The sequence below is a fragment of the Clupea harengus genome, chromosome 2, assembly GCF_900700415.2.
Source record: "Clupea harengus chromosome 2, Ch_v2.0.2, whole genome shotgun sequence".
NCBI lineage: Eukaryota > Metazoa > Chordata > Actinopteri > Clupeiformes > Clupeidae > Clupea > Clupea harengus.
In genome coordinates, this window is record NC_045153.1 from 26,589,373 (window position 1) to 26,614,306 (window position 24,934).

The 24,934-nt window shown below is 44.0% G+C and overlaps 1 protein-coding gene across 2 annotated transcripts; it reads left to right on the top strand.

Moving 5' to 3' along the window:
• Window positions 1-1,119: 1,119 nt before the first annotated feature.
• LOC105907924 (disintegrin and metalloproteinase domain-containing protein 23) lies at window positions 1,120-22,520 on the top strand. Of its 2 annotated transcripts, XM_031559054.2 has the most exons (26): window positions 1,120-1,468; window positions 2,112-2,326; window positions 2,585-2,661; window positions 6,093-6,156; window positions 9,917-9,999; window positions 10,149-10,212; window positions 10,611-10,683; window positions 11,009-11,076; window positions 11,340-11,405; window positions 11,824-11,892; window positions 12,505-12,671; window positions 13,035-13,119; window positions 13,225-13,309; window positions 13,601-13,652; window positions 14,191-14,290; window positions 14,429-14,500; window positions 14,873-14,959; window positions 15,079-15,159; window positions 15,277-15,327; window positions 15,484-15,547; window positions 15,741-15,846; window positions 16,519-16,638; window positions 16,749-16,917; window positions 17,859-17,970; window positions 19,523-19,613; window positions 21,613-22,520. In XM_031559054.2, exons 1-26 carry the CDS (start codon window positions 1,387-1,389, stop codon window positions 21,653-21,655), a joined length of 2,346 nt encoding a protein of 781 aa, XP_031414914.1. In that variant the 5' UTR covers window positions 1,120-1,386; the 3' UTR covers window positions 21,656-22,520. The 2 variants fall into 2 exon arrangements, with proteins under 2 accessions (XP_031414914.1, XP_031414921.1); XM_031559061.2 differs by lacking the exon at window positions 19,523-19,613.
• The last annotated feature ends 2,414 nt before the right edge of the window (window positions 22,521-24,934 follow it).

A 24,934-nucleotide genomic window follows, 5' to 3' on the forward strand; every position in this document is an offset into this window, starting at 1 on the left:
AGCATGCATGTGGTAATATGGACTAACTACTGCTTTTCAATGCTTTGTATTTCAGTCATGTTTCACTATGTACCCCATCATTTGCCACATAGACTCTTCAACTCACAAAACATGTGCACTCCATTTCATAGAATGATATCGCAGTCCAAGGTTTTATTAGGCCCTGGTGTGAGCCCAAACTCAGTTCATAATGATGTGTTAAAGTAACTGTAAAGGCTATTTGCCACCACGTAAGAGGGAAGTTGACTCACTAAACGGATTCTGCTTTTGCCTTGGATAATACACCCCTAACCAAGAGCTGCATGAAAAAACAGATTGCAACATCTGAACAGATTTTAGACAAAACCATGTACCCTTAAAAAAGCACTTACATGGGCAGAACCAGGAAAAAGAAAAACAAGCAGGCCAATGAAAAAAAAACAGCTGCCTTCTGTGCCGGTAGGGTCAAAGAGGATTGATAGAGTTACATTTTCTAGGTTAAATCTGTTTAATGAGGTTGGAATCAGGGATGTATTCTTTATCCACAGACTCTTGACCTATGAATATCTCAAGGTTGCACTCTATGTACAATAGACCTCTACATATGTTCTATTGATCATTTTATTCTTGAGTTGCAGGGAGAGCATGGTGGATTGTGGAGGGCTATACTGGACTTCTGAGTAAGGGAAGCCCCATGGTTACTGTACCAATATGACATGATAGTGATGGTGGATAGTGATAATGATGGTTTTAGGCACATTAATAGGTAGGTCCAATACTTCTGGCAATTGTAGACTTCTGGTGCCATTGTAATGTGCTTTCCAGTACAGCCAAATCAAGATAAAGTCATATAATATATAATTGAGCATCTTCCTTTTCATATTTCATATTCATAACACAATGAGGATTTCTGAGATGTATGTCATAGGATGATCTTTTACAGGTATACTTTCTATTATCTGATGTCTCTGCTGCAAAAATTGCTCCAGTTATTTTGCAAGGTTCTTTTGTTGTGTAACAGTTTACATTTTTTCATCCATATTGAAAAGAAAGGGGAAAAAAGGACTGAAACCAATTAAAGCCAATATCCAGTCCATTTTGGCGTCTTCTGAACATGTGACACTAACACACATTTTTCTTTTCTTTTTTTGTAGTGCTCTCAGGGCGGCTGCATTGTGAGGGAGACACTCAGCACTTGCGCGCATGCAACATCAGGAGGAGCCAGCACGGTGATTTCGCGTGGAGAGCCACCGCCTTCTATTTGCCCCCGCCTGCCGACCAGTGCTGCAGGACTCATCCCTGCCCCTAAGGATATGAAGAATTTCCCCTAAACATAATAATGGGCCGCAAGCGATTTATTGCTTTGACGGGTTAACATAACGCTATTTTAAACATCAACTATGAATCATGCATTTGATATTTCTCTCAAATTTGCTTGTGAGCATCCTTGTTTCCTGGCTTCATCCATCCATAGCATCAGCGTCACTTGGTACGTACTGATTGTTACTTAATACATCTGTTTATACTTTTGCTAACTGTCTTAGACAGAGAATGCAGGCTGGAAGAGTGGTGCTATCTTATAGCTTGTCTGTCGCGTGTCGTTGTTGCGGTTTGAAAGGATGTAGCTCAAGCACCCCGATAAAAAATGAATGCTACGGACAGTTTAACAGCCTATGAAGTGCCAGAAGTGATGGCCGAACCTGTATCTTCTCACCGGCATCTTTTGTTCAGAATTAACAGTAAGGTCTATGTGCGTCTTGGAACTGTAAAGACGCCTAAGCATTGACATAGCTGCCTACTCTGCAAGGTTAGAACATGTTAATTGCAGTAAAAACGACCATATACCAGATAATTCACCCACAACCATTTTCAGTGTCATTCAGGTATCGATTTTTCCATGGTCACAGTGATTTGATCTATTTCAGAAGTAATGATTCTTTTATTTTGTGCTTCTGTAACTCTATCATCTGACACATATCCTGTGATAATCAGCACTGTTTTGTCATGTCACAAAATGTCCTAGTTCAAATCATGTTTAGTGTGCCACCCCTCAGTAGTATAACACACCCTCAGGTTTGAGCAAAGACATGTCCTACTCTCACAGTGGGCTATCTCTCCTGCTAATTTCTCAGGAGTTGAGAATGAGGTTGCCAGGGACGCAGTGTCATTGTTGCTGGAGCAGGAGGCAGCTGCAGCAGCAGCAGGAGTCAGAGAGAACACAACACACGCCGCAGCCAAGCATGTGATCACCTACCCCTCCCGCCTAATCTACTACCTGAATGCGGACTCAGAAAGCACTTACCATGACCTGGACACTCACGCCAGGAATCAAGTTAGCGAGAGTCCGGTAAGGCTGTGTAACATAGGCATTAACGTCCAGGACGGATAGAGTGAGGAGTGTAATTGGTTGGATGTTATATGTAGAATATGTGTTATGTGAGTCCAAATATTAGAGCCAGATCTCTGGGTGATGCCCTTGCCTTGGCCCTCCCATGAAGCAGAAATAACAAGCAGAATCTCAGAATCTGTCAGTCGATTTGTTGGTAGTTTGCTTTTATTGTTGAAATGTTCAATGCCAATGTTGTGCTCCTTTTTGCCCATGTAGGTGGTCCACCTTGCTCAAGCCAGTTTTCAGTTAGAGGCCTTCGGTTCCAAATTTGTCCTGGACTTATCTTTAAACAAGTAAGTGCTTTTGTGTGTTAGAAGAGGCTTGACGTGTGGTCAGCATCACAGTGGTGCTGCCACTGATATGATTTTATGACTCTCATGCAACTAGGTGGTCTCCTGATCTCTTTCCTTTTGCTAATATGAAGCTAGGTGAAGAGTTGGTGCATTGAGGAGAGGGTGGTTGTCATGCAGATTTCACCATTAAAGCAGCATGTTATACAATGAACTGGAGCACTGGTACAGTTTTAGATTATTTTGGATGCAGGATTCACATGGAGTCATTCATTCAACTGAATTACTGTTGAGGCCTTTTTTTATTAGTTTAAGTTATGCTTTCGAAGAGCTAAACTTATTTGTTGTACCATGTTGTTTTTTAAGTGCTAATTCAGTTCAATTCAGTAGTCTTCCACAGCCTTCTAGGTCTACAGATGTGCTTCCACCATCCGTGTGTTTCAAATGCTGAAAAAGGCACAGTGTGTTGTAGGCACAGTGTACTAGCTCCCCCACTGATGTGAAAGGGGGTGGTGAGCGCTGAAGAGTATTGTGGTGCTTTGCTTCCTCTAGACAAAACTGCCAAAATGCTCTGCAGTCAGACTGTTTGCTGCCGTTAGCACGATGACATATTCATGGTTTCAAATAAAAGGGAAATTGATGTTCCGCAGTCCCTAAAGGCCATGGAAATATGTCGGCTGGCTATTTGGTGGAAATATGTCGGCTGACTATTTTGTGGAAATATGTCGGCTGGCTATTTTATGACGTTAACAGAAAGCCCACAAGTCTGTAAACATGGTTACACCAAGAGGAACGCACTCCATTTCCACATGGCCATCTGAGTCAGTGCCTCTGCAGATATGAAACTGGAGGAGTGGTTGAGAGATGTGGATTTCAGGCACGCTGCCAGCCTGAGATAAATGCATGCTTTAGCAGTGACCTAGCTCACTGCTCAGTCCTCAAGAGCATCACTTCTTCGCTAATATGACTGTGCAACTTACTGCTCTGAAACTTCTCTCCTCTGTGAACCTCCTCTTGTTTTAGTAATCTAACAAATATTTAACAAAAACTTGCTAGGTTCTTAGCGCTCCTCTGATGTCTGGTTGAGGTGGTAGGTGACAGGACCTGTTTGGAAGGCTGTATATATGTGAGTGTGTGTAGTTGTTTCTGTGCTGCTGATGCACTCCCCAGTACATTTAGGCTTGCTTGTGAACGGCATGGAAGCTGCGACAGTGCAGATCTAAATATAGATAGGTCTGTGTCCTGACTGTGGGCACAATTTAAAGCACACTGCTCACTGCTGCTCTAACAGCACCTGTAAAGAGACTTTCCAGTCCAGCTCTGCACTCTAACTCTGAATATTGCATGAGCTCCTCTTAAAACTACAATGTAAACTCATTCGGTTTCATTGCATTCATTGTTATTGCCGAGCGACTATTACGGCTTCATTATTTAATGGTTGCCCCGGGGGTCTGTTGATTGTGTCTGGTTTTAAGTTTGGTGTGTTTTTTCCATCATATAAATTTCTCTTTCCCTGTAAAACATGATGTAATTAGGGGTCACAGCAGTTATTGGGATGTTTTAGAGTGTTGGAAAAGCAGCAGAAGCGTGATTTAATGGGGAGATTTTTGGCAGCTGTGCCTTTTATTCGCCTTTGTTGCAGCATCTCTGCTGCATTTGGGCATCTGGTGTCCTCTAGGTCCACTCCTGAGGACAGGATTCCACTTCATCTCTGCCCTGCCCTGTGTCACTCTGCATTGCCATTTATTCTCTCACTCCCAACCCCCCTGCAGACAGGCCTGTCCACACAGGGAAGTTCATAAAGACCTGCACGCCTAGTGCTCTGTTCTAACAATTCTAACTACAATGCAGCAATTCCCCCATCTTTACCCTCTCTCGCTCAATCACTCTCTCTTTCACACACACATACACACACATACACACACACACACACACACACACACACACACACACACACACACACACACACACTCTTTCAGAGAGTGCCGTGATACTCTGTCCCCTCCCTGCTTCATCTCTGGCTCTAAAAATAGCCCCTCACTCTCTCCGTCTCTCACACTGCACTGCTGCTGCTCCGTACGCTCAGCTGCATTCAGCATCACAGTCGGTCTCCCTTTAATCTGCCGACAACAAAAGCCCCCTCCAAAAGCCCCACTCTCCCTCTCCAGCGCATCACGCAGGGCTTTCCGGCACAGGTGCCTTTCCCTCACCCGGCAAAGGTTATGCTGAAATACTCCATTCTGGCACGACAGAGAGAGAGAGAGAGAGAGAGAGAGAGAGAGAGAGAGAGAGAGAGATGGCTCGGTGCCGGTGTGTGTTGCAAGGCAGTGGGCTGAGTGAGTGAGTGTGTGTGTGTGTGTGTGAGGCAGCGAGTCTCGCTGAGTCAGACTGGTGAGAGCTGCAGACAGCCTGGAGGACGATGCGGCTCAAGGTGAAATGGATGCTGCAGAGCCTCCCGCTCAGCCATTCTTTAAGGTTATCACTGGATACGCTGTGATACATTGTTCCATTTATTTGAAACAGTCTGAGTCAGACTGTTAGCTGAGAGCTTGGTCAGCAGTCTCTGTCAAAATGACGGAAATCTCACTGTGGTAACCTTGAGAAGGCGAGTAGTGGGTTATATTTCCCTCAAGAATGCACTGAAAGGAGCCAAAAAATGGACAGCAGTGTCATAACTTTAGTTATGTGCTCATGGGAAAGGCATTCCCCCATAGTGGGAATAGTTTCAATCATTGCTCCCTCGCTAAATGTGTTGTACCTCTCTGCCCAACAGTTTTAAAAGGTTGGACAGATGCAGTTGTCTTTCTCCATCAGGGTTCTGAGAGAGATCATACCTCCCAGTGGACTGATGTTGTCTCTTTAGATCTACGCTGTCAGAAGAGATATATGTGAGAAAACAGCATCACCCTGATGTCTTGTTTAGACAGGCCTGGATCATTCAAAATGTTGTGTGCTTAAATAGACAGATGTGGTCATTTTCTAGCTTAACCCTTAGGGGTCACAGGCCTGTTAGACTTTTTACGTCCAACAATGGAATAGTAAGCTATTATGATTAATCCTAGCCGTCTATTGAAACTGGCAGAGTGAGTAAGAAGACTGGAAAGGGCTTTGTGACAATGAAGTGAGAGACTAAAGAGAACCTTTTGTGATCCTGTAACAGAAGTGCAAGGAATCACCACAACATCTAACTCATTCCTGCAAATCAATTTGGGAAAGCACAGAGAGGGCACACTCCTGTGGTTACATTATAGTATTTGTCTTGTTCTTTTCTCTGTTAGCTGATGCTGCAATGTCCTGTCATCACTGAGTATTTGAAACATTATCTGATTAACCTACCAGTGTTTTACTCCCTTATTTATCTGATGCATATGGCAGCTGTTATGGCCTTTGGATGTGTTACCACATTAAATATTTTCCCATGTTTATCTCTGCAGTGACCTATTGTCCTCAGATTATGTGGAGATCCACGTTGAAGAGGGCAAATCCACCCATTCCAAGGTAATTCCAAAGTATGCACACTCACATATTCCTTGCTCTCCAGAGTGGTCATTTTGGTTGGATTGCCCTGGCTCTGAGTTCAGGAGGATTTACTAAATCACAGTGGAGGTCAGTAGAGCTGTGAATCTGAGGTTCAAAATAGATTAGATATAAAATATAAAATAGATTTTCGTTCGCTCAGCATTATGTTTCCCGGTACTGCACTTAGTCATCAAGAGGTAGGAATGTAGAAGGCGCTTTTAAGACGGAGTGAGTAAGAGGAATTGGATTTAAAATAGGGAAGTGTCCAAAGCCACATTCTTCACCATTTCAGCAAGCCCCAAGTTGAACATGCAGGCTATCTCACTGTCTCTCTCTGAGTCAACAGTGAGCCACGGAGTCTGTGCCATGTAGTTTGTGCACCGTCAGCATCATGAGCTGTCCGTCCTGATGTCACGACAGCCGAGGACCCTCGAAGCGTCCCTCCCCTCTCTCTCTCCTTAATGACAATGTCTGAGGGCGCGGGCGTCTTAAAGGTTAAGCATCCTTCGAGCAGCCCCTTTGTTGTTGTTTTCACCCAGAGCACTGAAAAGACTTGAACGTGGCCACGGTGGCGCACGTGTGCTTACCTGAGTCTATTTTCAGCTCAAGTGCTGATTACACAGTCCCATGCTTTCTTAGTGTACTCACAACAGCTGGGAGGAGATAGAAGGAGGTGTGAAAAAAAGGAGAAAGAGAGAGAGAGAGAGGATAGAGGAAAGTATATATATGAAGGCAGAGAGAGAAAGTGTGTGTGAGAGAAGAGAATGTGTTAGAAAAAGAGAGAGAGAAAGAGGGGGGGGGTTGCAGGAGAGGTGTGTGCTGCTGCTGCTGCTGATTCAGGCTTGCTCAGGAACAGAGGTGCTGACTCAGCATCGACTCTGATCGCCTGGCTGCCTGCAGCTCTCTCCCCGAGCCCAGGCCACGTGACCAGCAGGCCAGCCTCACTCTGCAGTAGCAATGCAGCGTGGGAATGCTAGACAGAGGAAGGGGAGTGTGCGTTAGAGACAGCGAGAGTGGGAGAGAGAGAGAGAGAGAGAGTGTGCATGCATGTGTGTGTGTGTGGATGTGTGTCCTCTCCTCACCTTACCCGCTGAGTCACTGATGGATGTGAAGGATCTATGATGTTGAATCTGCAAGATGCATAGCCAAGTATAGAATTAAAATCGTCCCATCCTTCGCGCATAAGAAGATTCACAAATGTATTTCATGGGTGTTCATAAATTAATTTCAGATGTATAAAGCATTTTGTTTTATTTAAATACATGAAAATCTACACTTTCTAAATCTACATTATGAGGTGCATTATGTGCATATATTTGCATTTTGGATCATACGTGCATTGAATTCAAATGATCTGCATCAAAAATATTTGTGTAAGACCTACGTTTGTGAATCTTCTTCTCCCTGCTGATGTCATACGCCCAAGGCAAAAAGCACAAACGCCTGCCATCGCCGCCCTTTGACACTCAAGCACCCTGAGGGCAAATCCAATGGATCTATTGTGTCCCTCTGACATTGAAATCTTGGCAGAAGCAGCTTTGGAGGCTGCATGTGTTGTCTCAAGCAAACACAGATGTGCCCTGGTTACTCTGGCAGTCACACACTGAACATATGTTTGCTCAGAGGCCAGTGGGAAGGGAAGCAATGGGTGACAAGACAGCTTTGAACCTGTTTCCGTAAGCGCCGAGACATTTCCCTGCATTGGATGCAGATGCGTAAAGAGATTGACTCAGTAATGTAATAAAAGAGAAAATAAAAGGGAGGGGAACATCTACTGTCACCACAGGCTGTCTCTTTGTCATCCATGCAGTGCTATGTGACTGATTTATTTGGGATGTGCGGTTATTGGCACCACTGCTGAAAAAAGATGAAAAAAGAAAGAGTTATAAAAAGTGCACCTTTTGGTGAATTAGCTTAGTCTCACACTAATAAAATGATACAAATCCAACCTTTAATTGAAAAACATTTATTCTGAGAAAAAACATCTCATTAAGATATAATTATTTTTAACCCAAAGTAACACTATGGAGTTTCTGGAGCCGCCAGGTAGGGGGCTACTTTCTGCTGGGCTGTTCAGTAACTTATTTGCTGTCTTGCTTTGTCTTGTGTTGCACTTGCTTGATGGTTGACTGTGTTAGGAAAGTTGTTGACTAGCTAGTTTGTCATAAACAAAGTAAGCAAGTTTCAACCGGTTTCGCTAAGTTTAGCCGCTAGCAAGTCATCTCGTTAGCGATGTTAGCAAACTTGTTATAACACGCTTGGACATTGATGCTAGTAATAAGTGCTCTCGCGTCGGCTTCTTTGTAATGTTATTGTGTTAGCTATGTTGGCTAGCTTGCCAACAACTTTCCTCAAGATATCAAGCAAGTGCAACACAAGACAAAGCAAGACAGCAAATAAGTTACTGAATAGTCCAGCAGAAAGTAGCCCCCTACCTGGCGGCTCCAGAAACTCCATGTTACTTTAACCAACATGTGCCACGATTATTGGCACCCCTGCATTATTTGTCCAACCCTTCTTTGCCAATAAAACAGCACTGGGTCTTCTCCTATAACATGTCATAAGGCTGGAGAATACAGAGCAGGGAATTTGAGACCATTCCTCTACAGAATCTCTCTCGTCCAGAGTCCTAGGTCCGCTCTTGTTCACTCTCCTCTTTAGCTTACCCCACAGCTTATCTATGGGGTTTAGGTCAGGGGACTGGGATGACCATGGCAGAAGCTTTATTTTGTGTTCAGTAAATGTGTTGTGTTGATCTGGACATATGTTTTGGATCATTGTTCAGCTGGAAGATCCAATGACGACCCAGTTTTATTTTCTTGGCAGAGGCAGCCAGATTTTGATTCAAAATGTCCTGGTATTTCATGGAGTCCATGATGCCATGTACCCTAACCAGGCTCCCAGGACATTTTGAAGAAAAACAGCCCCACAACATCACAGATCCTTCACCATTTTTTTACCAGTGGGGACCAGGCTCTTCTCAGTATAGTCAACACCAAACCCACCTTGAGTGTTTGTTGCCAATAAGCTCGGTTCCAGTCAAAGTCCCAGTAGCGTTTAGCAAACATCAGCAAACTTTCCGTGCCTTTCAAATAATGTGTTGACATGAAGGTGACATCTGATGGTAGTTTTGGAGACTTTGTGACTCCAAGATGCTACAGTTTGTCTGTCATTTTCTAACAGTGATCCTTGGGGGGGGGGGGGGGAGGACCTTGGGGGCCTCTCTTACCATCCTCCTCCCTGTGCTTGGGGGCAAAATAATCTTAGGAACTCCTCCAAGCAAGTTTGTAACAGTTTCGGTTGATTTGAACTTTTTAATTACTGCCTTAACAGTAGACATGGGCATTTTCAGCAGAGTAGCTATTTTCTTTATTGCCATTACCTGACTTATGTAGGTCAGTAGCCTTTTACCTTATTTGTTTTGTGTGTTCTCTAATCTTTCCCTCGCTGAAGAAGAATGTTCAGTTTTTCAGTGTGAGACTAAGACCAGAAGGAGAATTTATTCTAACCCTTTTTACTCATCTTTACCAAGGGTGCTAATAATGGTGGAGAGGACTGTGTTTGTTTTCATTACAAAAACAATACTGATCACTGTAATAAAACTGTAATTATTCTCTGATGTTTCCACTGGTTGTTCTCTCAGTGGTTTTGCCTTCATAAAACCAGAGTAACGCACCTAACTATGGAATGTTTGTCTGTCGTAACTCTGTAGCGATGTAATGGCATGCTTTTTCATCAGGGCGGAGAGCACTGTTACTACCACGGTCAGATTCGAGGAATCAATGACTCACGTGTCGCCCTGTCAACCTGCAACGGGCTACAGTAAGTCAGGGATTTGGGGGGGCGAGCAGATTTGCAAGCTGAGCGCGTCCACTTACAAATGCTTTCAGGCTCATATTGACTTATCATCGATGTTTCTTCAATTTTCTCCTCTCCCTCTCTGTTTTTCTCTCTTTCTGTGTGGCGCTCAGTGGAATGTTTGATGATGGAGTCTATGCGTATCTAATTGAGCCTCTGAAACAGACTCACTCACTTGTAAGTGGCCAAGGTTGTCAATGGAGTCCCTTCTTCTCACTGTTCTGTCACTTCTACACTGCTGAAAACAGAAATACCCTTCTACAAACACTATTCATGTCCACGTTAAGTTAATCATGTTCTCTTTTTGTTCTGGTAAAGCCCTATTTTTTAAATACATCTGATACTAGCAGAGACATGCACAACATAATAAATATACTGGCACTACTCTAAGTATGAAGAGGAATTTTAGAATGCATAATGTTTTTTTGCAAAGACAAGTAATTTACACTGGGCCAGGAAACAAGCCGGTGATTAGTATTCTGTAAAGCTGTTTCCATTCAGATCTTTGGGCCTCTGTCGGTCCAGCCAAGCCTCATGGCTCTCAGCCCCTCTTGTCTGTTCTCTGACCCCCCCAGAATGGTGCTGGGCGGCCCCACACTCTCCGCAGGATTGCCTCCCTCATGAGCAGCCAGGACCTGGAGGATGCAGGTGAGTGGGCTGGAGTTGGTTTAGCGCACACCTGCTAATATTTCCCTGAAATCAGCATGGCCACCCACTGATCTGCTGCACAAAGCCACATGTTTGTACTGCATCTTTCGCCAGCAAGATAAGGATAGGAATGTTAGCTTCAGCCTCCTCTCTGAACTGTAGGGTTTGTTGATACCTGAAAAGACCACAAATGCATATTTTCCTGGCAAAATAAGTGTTTATGATGACTGTATGACTATGGAAAAATAATAGTGAGGAAACGGTGTAAATGTAATGCAGTTCCTCCCATAGTAACGTGGCAGCCTGTTGCTGTATGTCTCCACAGCAGGAGAGGAGGAGTTGCTCTTGGAGCTGGACGACATGTCTTGGCTGAAGCGCAGGAAAAAGCGAGCTGTAAGGCATTAAACCTCCTCTGCTCTTGGCCCTTAAACCGCCCCCCCAAATTAGCTTGGACACTTGTTGTTGAAAAGTGCCATAATCTACCATAAATAGAACACGCCTCACTGGTATTACTCCATAAGCCTTTATCTGGTAGTTCTCCATTCCACACAGATAAAGAGTAACCACCGTTTATTAAAAATGGCACCCATAATGAAAATGATGCAATTTCTTTGACTTCTTCTGACTATTTCTTCGGTGTGTCTCGCCTCTTTTAGATGCCACGTAACGTCTTTGAGGAAATGAAGTACATGGAGGTCATGATCGTCAGTGACCACAACATGGTGAGCCACTGCATAGCGCACGTAACAGATTCCATGCATTGGCAGACGCACCATGAGAAGACAAGAAGTAACAGGAGACGTAACAGGAGCTGACATACAGTAGATGAATCCATAGGTTAACTGCCTGACTGAGAATCATCCGGCCTGGTCCCAGCTGCTCAGCAGGCATGCCTTGGCAGGTGGCTCTGGTTGCAGCCATCATTCAGTGCTATATGAACTAGATCAACATCAGCCCAGCAGAGGCCTCACAACCATGATAGATATGCATAGTATTATTTTCACCACAATTTGATAAGACACAAAACACACACTGTTACTGCATGTTTGTGAGATACGCTCTAGTTGCGAAAGGTGAATGGTATGTTTTTGTGTGAACATTCCTGTGCATTATTGTGATATGGGTGTTGTGTGTTTCCAGTTTAAACGGCACAAGAGCTTACAGCACACGACGAACTTTGCCAAGTCCGTGGTCAATCTTGTGGATGCTGTGAGTAGTGTGTGGTCTTTCAAGAGGAGATTGTAATGTGTTGGCAATGACTTTCTTACCAAATAACAAAGGGCTTAGTTTTCAGCATGTGGGCTTCTTTTGAGATAGATTAGCCTGAAGAACTTAAAGAACTTAAATCTCCATTAAAGTGGTTGGCAGGTCCATGCTCGTTTGATGGAAGGGTTTGAACAGGTCATAATAATGAAAACATTTCTAAAAGCCACATTAGCCACAAGTGTCCTTATTATATTAAATATCTTTTGGATTTTATATTATGTTATAATATGATTACTTAGTCTCTGTAGTGTAAATAGAGTCAATGAAGCAGACAGCCGAGAGACATAAATTGGTAGGTTTTCTATTAAAACTGAAGCATGTCTGTGAAAGTCTCTGAAGTGAAATGTAATAACAAACTCTTGTCTTCCCCGGCTCCCGTTCTGCTGTGCCCTTTGTGTTGTTTTGTTCAGCCTCAGTAGACAGGCCTAGTCCTGTACCAAATTACACCCAGTGGTCTTCTCCTGTCCCTGTTCTCTCTCTCTCTCTCTCTCTCTCTCTCTCTCACTCTCTCTCTCTCCTCATGTCTGTGTCATACCCGACCTGCTGCCATGAAAGATCTTCAAAGATCAGCTTCACACTCGTGTGGTTCTTGTCGCCATTGAGATCTGGATGGCCAAGGACCAGATCCCCATCAGTGTGATTCCACTGGACATGCTGAGGGATTTCTCCAAGTATCGGCAGCAGCACATCAAGCGGCATGCTGACACCGTGCATCTCTTCTCGTGAGTGCTCTCTTGAGCTGTTGTCACTCTTCCTCAAAAATCCAATCCTAAATTAAGTTTTAGTTTGTCACAAATGAAAGGTGCTTAAAGAAAAAAAACACAAGTCACATTCTTTTATGGCTGAAGACATGATATATAAGGTACAAAATCATGAGTAAAAACATAACCTAAAACACTGTAGTTTCAAAAATATTCTGAAAGAATGGCATGGTCGCATGTCTATAAAAGTTGTCATGAAATCACCTGGTCAGTGGATATATTCTTTAATTGCTTTTCCCCCTCTGGGTACATTTGTTATCAATTTAGACCCTAAAAAACACGGAGGGTTTGAAAGCGCTCATGATATATATGTTTGTTTTGCAGCAACGTGACATTCCACTACCGCAGGAGCAGCGTGGCCTACTTTGGCGGCATGTGTTCCTTGACCCGTGGAGTCGGGGTCAATGAGGTGAGCTTTCCATCGGTCACGTCCAGTAACGCAAGCTTAGGCAAGTAAACACACAAACAAACTGCCACGTGAAGAGATGGACTGTTTCCTGTTTTCTCCCTGCAGTACGGCTCGACCTGGACCATGGCCGGGTCGCTGGCTCAAAGCCTGGCTCAGAACCTGGGCATTCAGTGGGATCCCGAGAGGCGAAGTACACCACTCACTTCTTATTCATACACAATTCAGTTATATACATCACCAGTTATATATACATCAACCTGTTTGTGTGTTTACATTATTTCCCTGCATTATCCTGTTCACTCTCAATGAACTAGTATATGTATTGATATATTTTCTATCAGGGAAGATGGTTTGGTAATCGGAAAACGAAATTATTATAAAATGTTTGTAAACAACAACTGCATGAAAACACAGTAGTATTATCAGCTCCTGTCCATGTTGTACTTTGGTGTATTGATGTTTTTGTTTTTCTGTGGCTCAGAGGAATGTGGCTGCCTAGATACCTGGACGGGGTGTATCATGGAGGACACCGGGTGAGGCTCCTTAATCCACACTATAACAGTACATGCAAGCACATACATGCAATATACATAAAACACATTGGTTTCATTCACGTGCATTTGTGCACGCACACTGCGCGCACACACACACACACACACACACACACACACACACACACAAATCATATGTAGTTCACACACAAAAAAAGCATACAAAAGCACACAAATACACACAGCAATTTATGCCATGACATAAACACTTACAGCACACGCATGTATTGTAATGACATGGTTAGAGAGTGGTAATGACAGACGCTGACAGACCGATGAAGACGGACTGCACCACTCAGCCGCCTCTTTGAAGAGGCACTACACTTATCTGCACATCAAAGCAGCTCTGACATGTCATGCGTGTCTGTTTATGAGTGCAACATTACCTCAACACTGAACACTGAACACTGCCGAGAGATGGCCTATTCCATACATGATTTGCCTTTGGATAGCAAACCTCTCGACAACAGCCTGAAAAACAACCTTACATAACAGCCGTGATTGAACTTGTCTTTGCCAGGGTGCAGCACCCTCGCAAGTTCTCCAAGTGCAGCATCACTGACTATAAGGAGTTCCTGCTGAAGGGCGGAGGTTCCTGTCTCTTCAATAGGCCCACTAAGGTGCGTGCAAAACAGGAAAAGCCTGGATCTCAACACTGCTGAAAGCTCAAAGGAAATCCAGCCCTTTAACTGTACCAATTCAACTCAATTCAATTTTATTTATATAGCGCCATAACAATACAATCATTCCTTCCCCAGCTCTTTGAGCCGACTGAATGTGGGAATGGCTATGTGGAGGTGGGCGAGGAGTGTGACTGTGGTGTCAAAATGGTAAGTGACTCATCGGAGCTGACGGAGGAATGCGGTGTGTAATCATGAGTTATTATGGGGTAGAATGCTGTGGGGACTGTGCGTGTTTTTATGGAGTAGAAGTCCAAAAAATTTGAATAGAACCCAAATGAAGAAGCCTTCCTTCTGTGAAGTGCCCTAGGGATGAATGGCATAAAGACTTCAGACTTTAATATTTAAATAATCAGGAATTTGTATTACTTTTTTGGGGCGGGGAGGGGGGGGGGGATACCAAAGGGACCTTAGAGTGGCATTCTGTAGATAATTAAAGATGAAAGATGAAATGATTTTTAAAGACCACTACGTCTTAGTCCACCAAAGCATTTTTCTTTCTCCACACTTGCTGTCCAATAGGAATGCCATAAGGAGTGTTGTAAGAAATGCTCCCTGTCGAATGGTGCTCATTGCAGCGACGGGCCCTGCTGCAACAAAACCTGTCTGGTGAGCACTGCCTGCTGGGGTCGGGGAGGGAGGCAGGGACTTATGGTACTACAGGGACTTCTGGTACAAGTGATTGGAGGTGGTGTAAACATTTCAGTCTGTCTGCCCCTCTGCTGCAGTTCTACCGCCGAGGCTTCAGCTGTCGTTACGCAGTGAATGACTGTGACATTTCAGAGACATGCTCAGGAGACTCAGGACAGGTTAGCTGAATCCCTCTCACAGTTTCAAGGCTTTGGAGTCCATCCTCCCTAAATACACTAAATACATATGACTGTGAGTAGTCTGTGAAATGAAAAATCCATGTGTATACTCTGCAGTGTCCACCAAATCTTCATAAACAAGATGGCTACTCCTGTCATCTCAACCAGGTAATTGTTGCACATTTATTATAACAACAAAGAAGACACCAATGGCAGTTTGACATGTAGGCAGTCTTTCCATCGGAGTAAATGTTCCAGTGCAATACAGTGACCTTGCTTGTGATATCTTTGCGGTGGTTTATCTAAATGTTCTGCGTTTCACAGGGACGCTGCTATGGCGGAGAATGCAAGACCAGAGAAAGCCAATGCAAATATGTGTGGGGCTCCAGTGAGTGGATCCGCTTTCCTGCTTACCTTAAGAGACTTAAGCGCGTTGTTTGTCATTGAGAAAGGAGGCTCCACCACCGCAGAGCAGACAGTAATCAATAGCCCTGATCTCTGCATGTGTGCGTTGACTAGCTGGCTCCAGCTAACTGTCTCACCTCCCCCTCTCCGCTCTCCCTGTCCCCCCTGTCACACAGCGGCCGGGGGCTCAGAGAAGTTCTGCTACGAGAAGCTGAACACAGAAGGCACAGAGAAAGGCAACTGTGGGAAGGATGGAGAGAAGTGGCTTCCCTGTAGCAAGCAGTGAGTAGAAACCTTGCACATATGGAGGGTTTTACCACAGGGTTCCCCGAGGTCATGGAAATCCTGGAGAAGTCATTGAATTTTAAAACTCCATTTTCCAGGCATGGAAAAGTCATGAAATTCAGTAAATTCAATGAAAGTTTTGGAAAAGCCATGAAATGTTATTTTGCTGTATGTAGGTCTAATTAAATGTATTATGTACTTGTACTCTTCCCTTGGATAATGTTTTGTTTGGCTAATTTCTGTAGCGTGATCAGTCTCTAATTTAATTGACATTGCCAAAGTAGCCTGGTGGAATAGGAATGGAAAAGATTAAGAAAGATTGTTATTTAATTTTCATTTCATGACTAAGCCCAACCTGTGGAGTAAGTTACACAATTTTCTGTATTTGTAAGTTGTAAAAGGTCATAGAAATTTCATTAAAGGTCCTTGAAAAGTAATTGAAAGGTTTTGTCAATGAAAAAGGGTGGGAATCCTGAGGCACGTGTATTTATTTACTTAGCAGACGGTTTTATTGAAAAGAGCTTTCTTTACAGAGAGCGAACATATTTTATCAGTGTGTATGCTCCCTTCACTTACAGATGGTTACCATTTACAATGACTTTACAGTGACCTTTTGTCCCACCTTTCTCTCTCTCTCTCTCTCTCTCTCTCACACACACACACACACAGTGATGTGTTTTGTGGCTACCTGCTGTGCGCCAACACTGGTCGCACCCCACGTATTGGAATGATGAAAGGCGAGATCACCCCAACTATCTTCAACCATCAGGGCCGAATCATCGACTGCAGGTCAGAGGCCCACTGCACACAGCTATCTGTCGGAGACACTCTTCACGGCTCGTCTTTTGCCTTCACAAATGAATCTGTCTGATTCGGCTGACTGTCTTTTGCCTTTATAGTGGGGGCCACGTGCTTCTGGATGACGAAACTGACATAGGCTATGTGGATGACGGCACGCCCTGTGGTCCGTCCATGACGTGCCTTGACCGCAAGTGTCTGCCAATTCAGTCCCACAACCTGAGTGCCTGCCCTAGCGGGCCCAACGGCCTTGTGTGCTCTGCCCATGGGGTGAGTGGCCACTTGACCGCTGCTGAGGTCTTCTTTATGGTTATTGTATGTTGACACAGTACTGACAAAATCTGCACAAATTAGCTATGAATAGTAACCATCAAAGGGTGGATCAAAGTATTGCTGGTGGTAGGATGTCGACCTCAGAAGCTGCCCATAATATGAGGTGAGCTCAGAACTCACAGAGCCCGGCTGCATTTGTCGTGATCTATGCAGTGGTCTTGCACCATCCTCTGATGTGGTCACACCTGTGTAGGTATGACCAAAGAAGGATAATGTTTGACTGTCACTTCCAAATCATAAAGACATTAACACAATGAGAGCACATGAAATGTTGTTGAAAAGCCAAAGCTGTGTGTGCTGTACCTGAGACTTTGAAGTTTAGTCTCAAGAGTACTGAATCAGTGTGTACTGATGTGCAGTCGTCTGCCAGGATGGCTGGTCGGCACACCCTGGGGGTTTCAGACTGTAAGAAAGAGTAGTATTTTCCATCTCCATTCCAAGATCGACGTTTTAGACATGTCACATTTTTGTCTGCGTAACAGTGAACAAAGAAGAATCGTTGATGTTCTGTCCTCTTCAAAGAACAAAAATCACTCAAAAACATGGCCATGGATCGCCACACAATCTCCGTATGCTGTTTAGATCATGTTGCATGGATCTGTGTTAGATTTCCTAACATTATCTAATGTAGAATCAGGAATCAGATGGGACAGTCACTGGACATAACAGAGAATATTCAAGCAAAGTTGCGTGCCAGCCTCAATTCCATGTGCAAACATTCTTGTGTGTGCCATATAAGGCCATTTTACTGGACTCCATTTTACACAATGTTTTATTGTTTTGCTTGGGACTGATTTTCAACACTGTCCTTTTAATACTTTCACTGTATTTAGTTTTTTCATTGCTCTCCCTCATCCATCTTTCCTGTTTTTGCACAGGCTTGCAATAATGAAGGCACATGCAGCTGTGAAACCACCTGGGCAGGGACTGACTGTAGCATGCCTGACCCTCCAAAGATACCAGCCCCCACTGAGGACCCAGGACCTAAGGGTTTGTTTCTGTCTTGTCCTCTGAACCAAAGACCAGTACTATCACACTGCTTCAAACACTCTTACTCTCAACGGAGTGAATGACTGAATAGCCTGAGCTATGTTTAGTTGGGTTTGCTCTGTTTTCGGATGTTGGTGCATTCTTAAAATGCTTCTAATGTCTTTCATTGAACACTGACAGTCATGTTTGTTGAATTGCTGTATGGGCAAATGCCCTTTTGATCTTTCTGTGTCCTCTGATGAGGGGGCGAGTGCAGTATCTTTCATGCATGGTTCGGCATTACTCATCGAAGAATGGTATATTACCTCAAACGCATATCAAACTTCATGACAAATATAATCACCGTCTCCTTCTCAAATGTCTAATCAGTTTTATTTTCAGTGCCAGGACATAGAGCCGTTATTCTAGCACTGGACAAAAAGGGGTGTAGGGGGAAGTAGGAGGGGCATGGATAATCCCGTGGTTGCCAAGGTGACAGGACGGAGGCTTTTTTTGTTCTCTGCAGGTGGTAATCATGTTCCTTCTCCCTCTACGCAGTGAGTGTGGCCACAAACAGGCTGATAGGGGCAGTAGCAGGGACCATACTGGCCCTGGGGGTGATATTTGGAGGCACGGGGTGGGGCATAGAGTAAGCACCATTTCTCCCTCTCACAGCTCCTCTCCCCCTCATGCTGGTGGCGTAGTGTGTCCGAGGTGGGGGGGGGACACGACCCCCTGCCTGAACTGTACACGTCCCGCTGGTTTTGTGTGTTGTGTGGTGACCCTGTAAACGTTATGTGACTGGATGTTTCTGTGGTGTGGTGGACTGATGACCCCCTCCTCCCCTTCATTTATCCATTTTACCCTACTGTTGTTGTTGTCGTCGTTGTGTCCTGTAATATTGTATTATTGTATTTTGTATAATGACTCTGCTGTCAAACCCTCCCCTTTTTGGGCCTTATGGGGGCATAAGAACCAAATTCTGGCACCCGGTAGATTGGGTGTGGATCCAAACGGGCCATTCCCCTGTGTGCACATCATCCTGTGTGCCACTGCCTCCCTGCTCTTGTCAGAGACTAGTTGATATTCATGACAGCAGATGCATGCAGCAGTGCAGTAGGTACACACCCACAGTGAATACCCACAGCACACATGAAGAAATAGGAATGCAGGAGAACACTTTCTAGGCGCATTTGCCATGGTCCTTATGACTCATGAACCGCATGGAATGAGTGTCCTAGATGTTTAGTGGTCTTGATGAAATGACAACCTACTGGAAGTGTGAGTCATGATATGTTGCTATGCCATTGGAATCGGAATGGCCATGAAATAAAGTGTTAGCCCAAGACTACAACACATGAAGGCCCAACCCCAGGCCATTTGATGTGTTTACATTGACATCGCCGGTGAGTATGTAGACTCACCGGGTAAGCATGCCAGAGTGGTAGAACTGTGAAGCACTGTTATGCTGTGCGTGTGTATTTTCCTTGTCTCTTACTGTATGGAGTACCGTATGGCCCATGTTCATGTCTGTCTCCCCCCCCCACCCCCCACCCCCCGTAACCACACACAGGTCCTAGCGCCACCAATCTTATAATAGGCTCCATCGCAGGAGCCATCCTGGTGGCAGCCATCGTGCTGGGGGGGACTGGATGGGGCTTTAAGTAAGCTACTCACGGCATGCCTCCCTCTCCATCGCTGGCATCCTCCCCTCTGCTTGTAGACTCCAGGGTTTGAGCTTCTGCTGCAGAAAACAGATCGACAAATAAACACCAAAGCTCTCAGTCGTGTTCAACTCAACAACACTACCACAGCTCTCGCCATCAAGGCACAGGAAATGATGCAGGCCTCATGCTGTGCGTAAACTATTGTGCCAGGCACCACTGTGATTCAGCTTCCTGTCAGAGAGCCCTGCTCTTACAGCTGAAAATGTTAAGTGGGGGCCTTAAAAGCTGTGTCACAGTGACCATGCGGAGAGGCACAAAACAAGGGAGGAGGCTGCGGGGTAGGTTCCCCCAGCTTGTGTCAAATCTGTAGCAGAACCTTAAACTGGTGGGAAGGGCACAGCTTCAAGCTTGGTGTGCATGCATGGTCATCACAGAAGTGGAGAAAAATATGACAACATTCATCAGAGACCAAGGGAGCACTGCCTCGAGGTGTGTAATGCGTTTACAATGCAAATTAAGACTCAATACCACTTGTTCAAAGTACATTAAACGTAATCTTCAAAGGCAGCATTATACAACGTAATCTTCGAAGGCAGCATTATAAAACATAACGTATATTTTTGCAGTATATAGAAAAACCCCAGTAAACAGCAACGGACCAAACAATGTGCCTCTTGTAATATGTATTTAACGACTCCCAAACCTCGGTTTGAAGTTTGTATTTACTGATGTGGGCTTGAGTTTAAATGTGTCAGCTCATTGTGCAAAAGCTGAGCCCGGTTTACAGTATGTGTTGACTTAACCTGCCTCATGACTCCTTGGGGGATTGTGGGCGCACAATTGGGAGCGGTTGTGAGTTTACGCAGAGTCGTTGGCTCTGGCCACATCTGTGCCACAGCCTGCCACCCCCTTGTGAGCCTCTGCCCAGCTGGGACCGCGGGGCTCTCTCTCTCTCTCTCTCTCTCTCTCTCTCTCTCTCTCTCTCTCTCTCGGGGGGCATCGAGGGACTCACAGCGCCCCCTGCTGCCTGCGCTCACACTCTGATACTGACAGTAGTGCATCGCACTGCATGACCATCACACAATAGTGGCAGCTCACTATCATCCACTATTGGTGCAACTGCATGACAGATTGTAAGATGCCCCACATTGAGCCACATTACGGGGAGGTTACGTATAACTCCTGTGCTGGATTTGTTTGTGGTTATGCTTTTTGTTTTGCTTTCACAGATATGGTGACTTTTTTTTTCTGTGTGCCATTTATATTTGCTTATGTCTTATTGCTTTTAGATATTTACCTTTACCTGTTGCTTTTCTTCCTTAAGACGGTAATGATTCATGTGGCCACTGTCTGTGTGTGTGTGTGTGTGTGTGTGTGTGTGTGTGTGTGTGTGTGTGTGTGTGTGTGTGTGTGTGTGTGTGTGTGTGCGTGTGTGTCGATGTGTGTGTATGTGTGTGTGCAGCAGACGCACGTACCTCTCTCTCTCTCTTTTTCTTTCTCGCTCTCATCAAAAACCACTCTGAGAGATAAACTGCATACATTGCCCTTATCTCTTTCGGTGGGTAAGTGCAGCAGATGCTAGCAGAAGTAATGCTCTTTCTCCAAGGTCCCCAGCCTCATTTAGTACTTAATTATCTTTCTGAATTAAACCATGTCCAAGTCATTACAACCTTACAGCAGACAATGGGTAGGCTACCCCTTATCACCTTCTGGCCCAAAGTGAAATAGAAAGCTGGACCTACAAAGAGGATCCATGAAGAGCAGCTTTACATTGTAATTACTTAAACACTATTAGTGCAGAATAATGTGGCATTATAAGATTGGCCACAGCATGGCCCTGTATCTCCACCACAGAGACGACATAGATACAGAAGGAAGGGTGATGGTGACAAGAGCAGACACTTCTCCTGGAAGCAAAATGTTCCTGCATCCCTGATTCCCTCTTCGCTGACTACTATCTGTTTTTTTCCCCTCCCAATGTTCCTGCCATGGCAAGAGCTGTGAAAAAAAAGGGAAGGCAGCCAGCCAGCGCCATCTAGAGGAGGAGCAGCGAGGCAGGCGACGATCATCAGTAGTCTTCAGCTCCTTCTACTGCTGCTGCTCTTTTTACATTAGTGTTACTTGAAATATAGAGGATATACAATAGAGGACACTTTTAAAAATCCCATACTAGTTGTGTAGAAATGCAGCTTCTCTGATCTGATCTGATCTGCCCTGGCCTAAACCTTCATCCCAGTTTCTTATAGTTCATCCATCAACCGCAGTCCGAAACGCACCCCATTCTCTTTGCAGGCATGTAGCATGTCCTGTACAGAGCGCTTGCTAGCCTTGGCATGAAGAGTCCTCGCTAAAGGATTCTGCATGGCTAAGAAAGCTATAGATAATCAGCAAAACATGAATAAATAAATAACTTTCTATAGTTTAAATGCGGGGGAAATTACTGAAGAATCATCAAATAGCCTCACTTTCTAGCTTACAGATGTTACTATTCAGACTAGACATCATCACCTCCTTTCATTCTGAGTGAAGTGTGTGGAGTAAGATGGCATGCAGATCACACATCAAACTGTACATATGGGAGGGGTGGGGGGGGGAACTCTTCAGGTTCTGACTTATACATTTTTGCACTTCTTTTTTAATCCATTTTAAGCATGTGACAGACATTTTCCACTATTCATCAAAAGGAAAACTTGCTATCAGTTAAAAAGTAACATGATACTACATTGCGCTACCCCATAGGTACATAGTCGCATTATCCCACATCAAATGTACTGTACGGTACACAGAGAGAGACGTATGAGGAACAGAGTGGGTATGAGGAACAGAGGCAAGGCTAAAGGGTCTGGAGCAGTCTATCAGATTCTGTCACAGGAGTTGCTGCATTTATCCCAGTACCGACTCAAAGCCAAAGAATAATGTGAAGTGAAGATGTTCTGGATGTAACTCTACTCAGAGCACCTTCCCTGCCCTCCATAAACTATTCTGCGTGGTCCAGTCAGGAGCTGTTCGGAGCTGAAAGACAGGGGGGGGGGGGGGGGGGGGGCAGCCGTCTTCCAGGTGGACATAAAAGAACAGTCAGTCATGGTCAGGTGGCGTCCAGCCAGTCTCCAATGTATCATCTCTACTCTCATCCTCTCACCTACTCCTCTTCCCTGTGCTGTCCAGACCCCGGTGGACCAACGGATGCCTTCACTTATAGTGGGCTTATATTACTGTAAAGGAGTCCTAAATAATCAGTGAGATCATCACACTACACAAGACATGCATGTCAACAACAAAAACATGTAACTTTGATTTACTATGCAAACAACAATTTTGCACAAACCTATTAATTAAACCGTGATGTGGTGATTATACCAGTATTATTTCAATGGAACATGAGAGATAGGAGTTGCCCCAGTGGGCTGGAGAGTTTCGTATGTCTGACCACCAACCCCATGTCTCTTTAAACGGCGCTTTTAAATCACAATGAATTTAGTTTTTTTCACTGAGAATGGAGTGAGTGTTGGTTTACATTTGTGGGTCAAACTGAACTTGTATGTGAGCGTGGTTTTGTTTTTTTAACAAACTTTTCTTTACCTCTTTCATTTGATGTCTCAGATGAGACTTGAGCACTTTGTAAACAGGATTGTTTCTTTGCAGCAGAGATGTTTCATATGTCCCTGTGTGAAATCCCATGTTGAATCAACTTTGTCCCTCAGAGCACTGCATCATGTACAGAAGAAAAACGTTACTTAATAAATGAATCATGAATAAACCGAATATTTTAAAAATGGCATCAAAGTCTTTTTTTTTTACCAGAGCTTAGCTTGAATGCTATAGCAGCAGTACCAGCTCAGCTCAGTCATGTAGGCCCTGCCCTCTTTGAAAAAAAATGTATTTATTGAGAATAAGACATGGACCATTAAAAAGTAGGGGATGAAAAGTTCTATACTGTGTACTAATTTATAACAGCGTTGTAGATGCACGTATACCACATAAATGCTATAGCCTTATAGAGCTTACTGCCAAAAAACTGATAGTTTATTAGAGGGGGGTACACTAGGGGTGAGTTTCCGAAAATGTTGAAGAACTACCATAGTGTAATGATAGAGAGACTATCCTTTTGCACACTCTCCGAGGTGACCACGGTGGTCAACGACGCTTTCTGGAAACGCACTCCAGTCTGAGGGAAACAGCAGGCTACAAAACATACAAAATTCCATTCATAATTTTTCCTTTGATGTGACATTTTAAGTCATGAATGAGAGACTGACAGCCGGGTGTCACACTTAACTATGGCCTCTCCCCATGACAGCGATTAAATCCACGATCACTGACATTTTGCTAAAAGCACAAGACGCATGCAGCGTACTCGCCTCTAATGACACTCTTCTGCACTGCATGCAAACACTGCTGAGGTCAGTAAGTTCACTACAATTCTGGTCTGACGTAAAATTCTCTTACTTACAGGCTATTGGTGAAAAAAAAACACGTAATAAAGCTGCTAATGCCTATACAAATAACTGCTCAGACCCAGCATGGCTTTGAAAGAAAAGGTCACAACATTATAATGTCCGGGGTCAATAAAATGTGGCATGGAATAAAAAGTTCTTACCCACCACCTGCAAGAATGTTTATAACATGTTCCACGTTGCAATACGTTTCACAATCACATGCTATTCATTTTGAACAATACCTTCTCAAAACACACACACACACACACACACACACATATATAATATAAAAACTCAATATGGAGACCATATACGAAACCAACAGGTTAAAGGGTATAATACAATGTATCCCTTGTAAGAACAGTCCATTCAATTTCTACAATGAAAAATATATATTAGTTTTATCATTTATCTAATGAAAAGGGTGTTAATGTCAAGAGAAAAGCAAATAAAAGTGTTAGGATGATCATCTGGCCAACCCCCTAGTTTAAGATTGACGTCGCACACTGTAGGAGAGATGGAAAACAATTACTGTAACAGCATTACTTTCGAGTCATCCTCAAGGTAAGACCGTAAGCGATTTCGATTTAACTTTTCAAATATTTTGTAAATAGTATGGCGTTTAATAGCCTAGTGATTTCTTTAGACGACCACAAATTAGCCTATAGTTTGTCATCTGAAAAAGATTAAGTCTTATTGAATTTGAGTGTGCAATTTCTCCTAAATTAGTTGGCAGTTCATGTAATTACATTCAGAAGTTCTCTATCCATAACTTTTTTATTTGAGTTTCAAGTAATCTTATGAGATGTTTTGTAGACTTTGCATAAATTCCAACACACAATAGACTTTACCTGCTGTTGTATTGACATGTTTTAAAGGAAA

Excerpts from the sequence above, each read along its gene's own strand:
- LOC105907924 (XM_031559054.2), top strand. The coding sequence starts at position 1,387 with ATGCATTTGATATTTCTCTCAAATTTGCTTGTGAGCATCCTTGTTTCC. Across the intron at positions 10,684-11,008 it reads CCAGGACCTGGAGGATGCAG|CAGGAGAGGAGGAGTTGCTC; the intron begins GTGAGTGGGCTG and ends ATGTCTCCACAG. Across the intron at positions 17,971-19,522 it reads TGAGGACCCAGGACCTAAGG|GTCCTAGCGCCACCAATCTT; the intron begins GTTTGTTTCTGT and ends AACCACACACAG.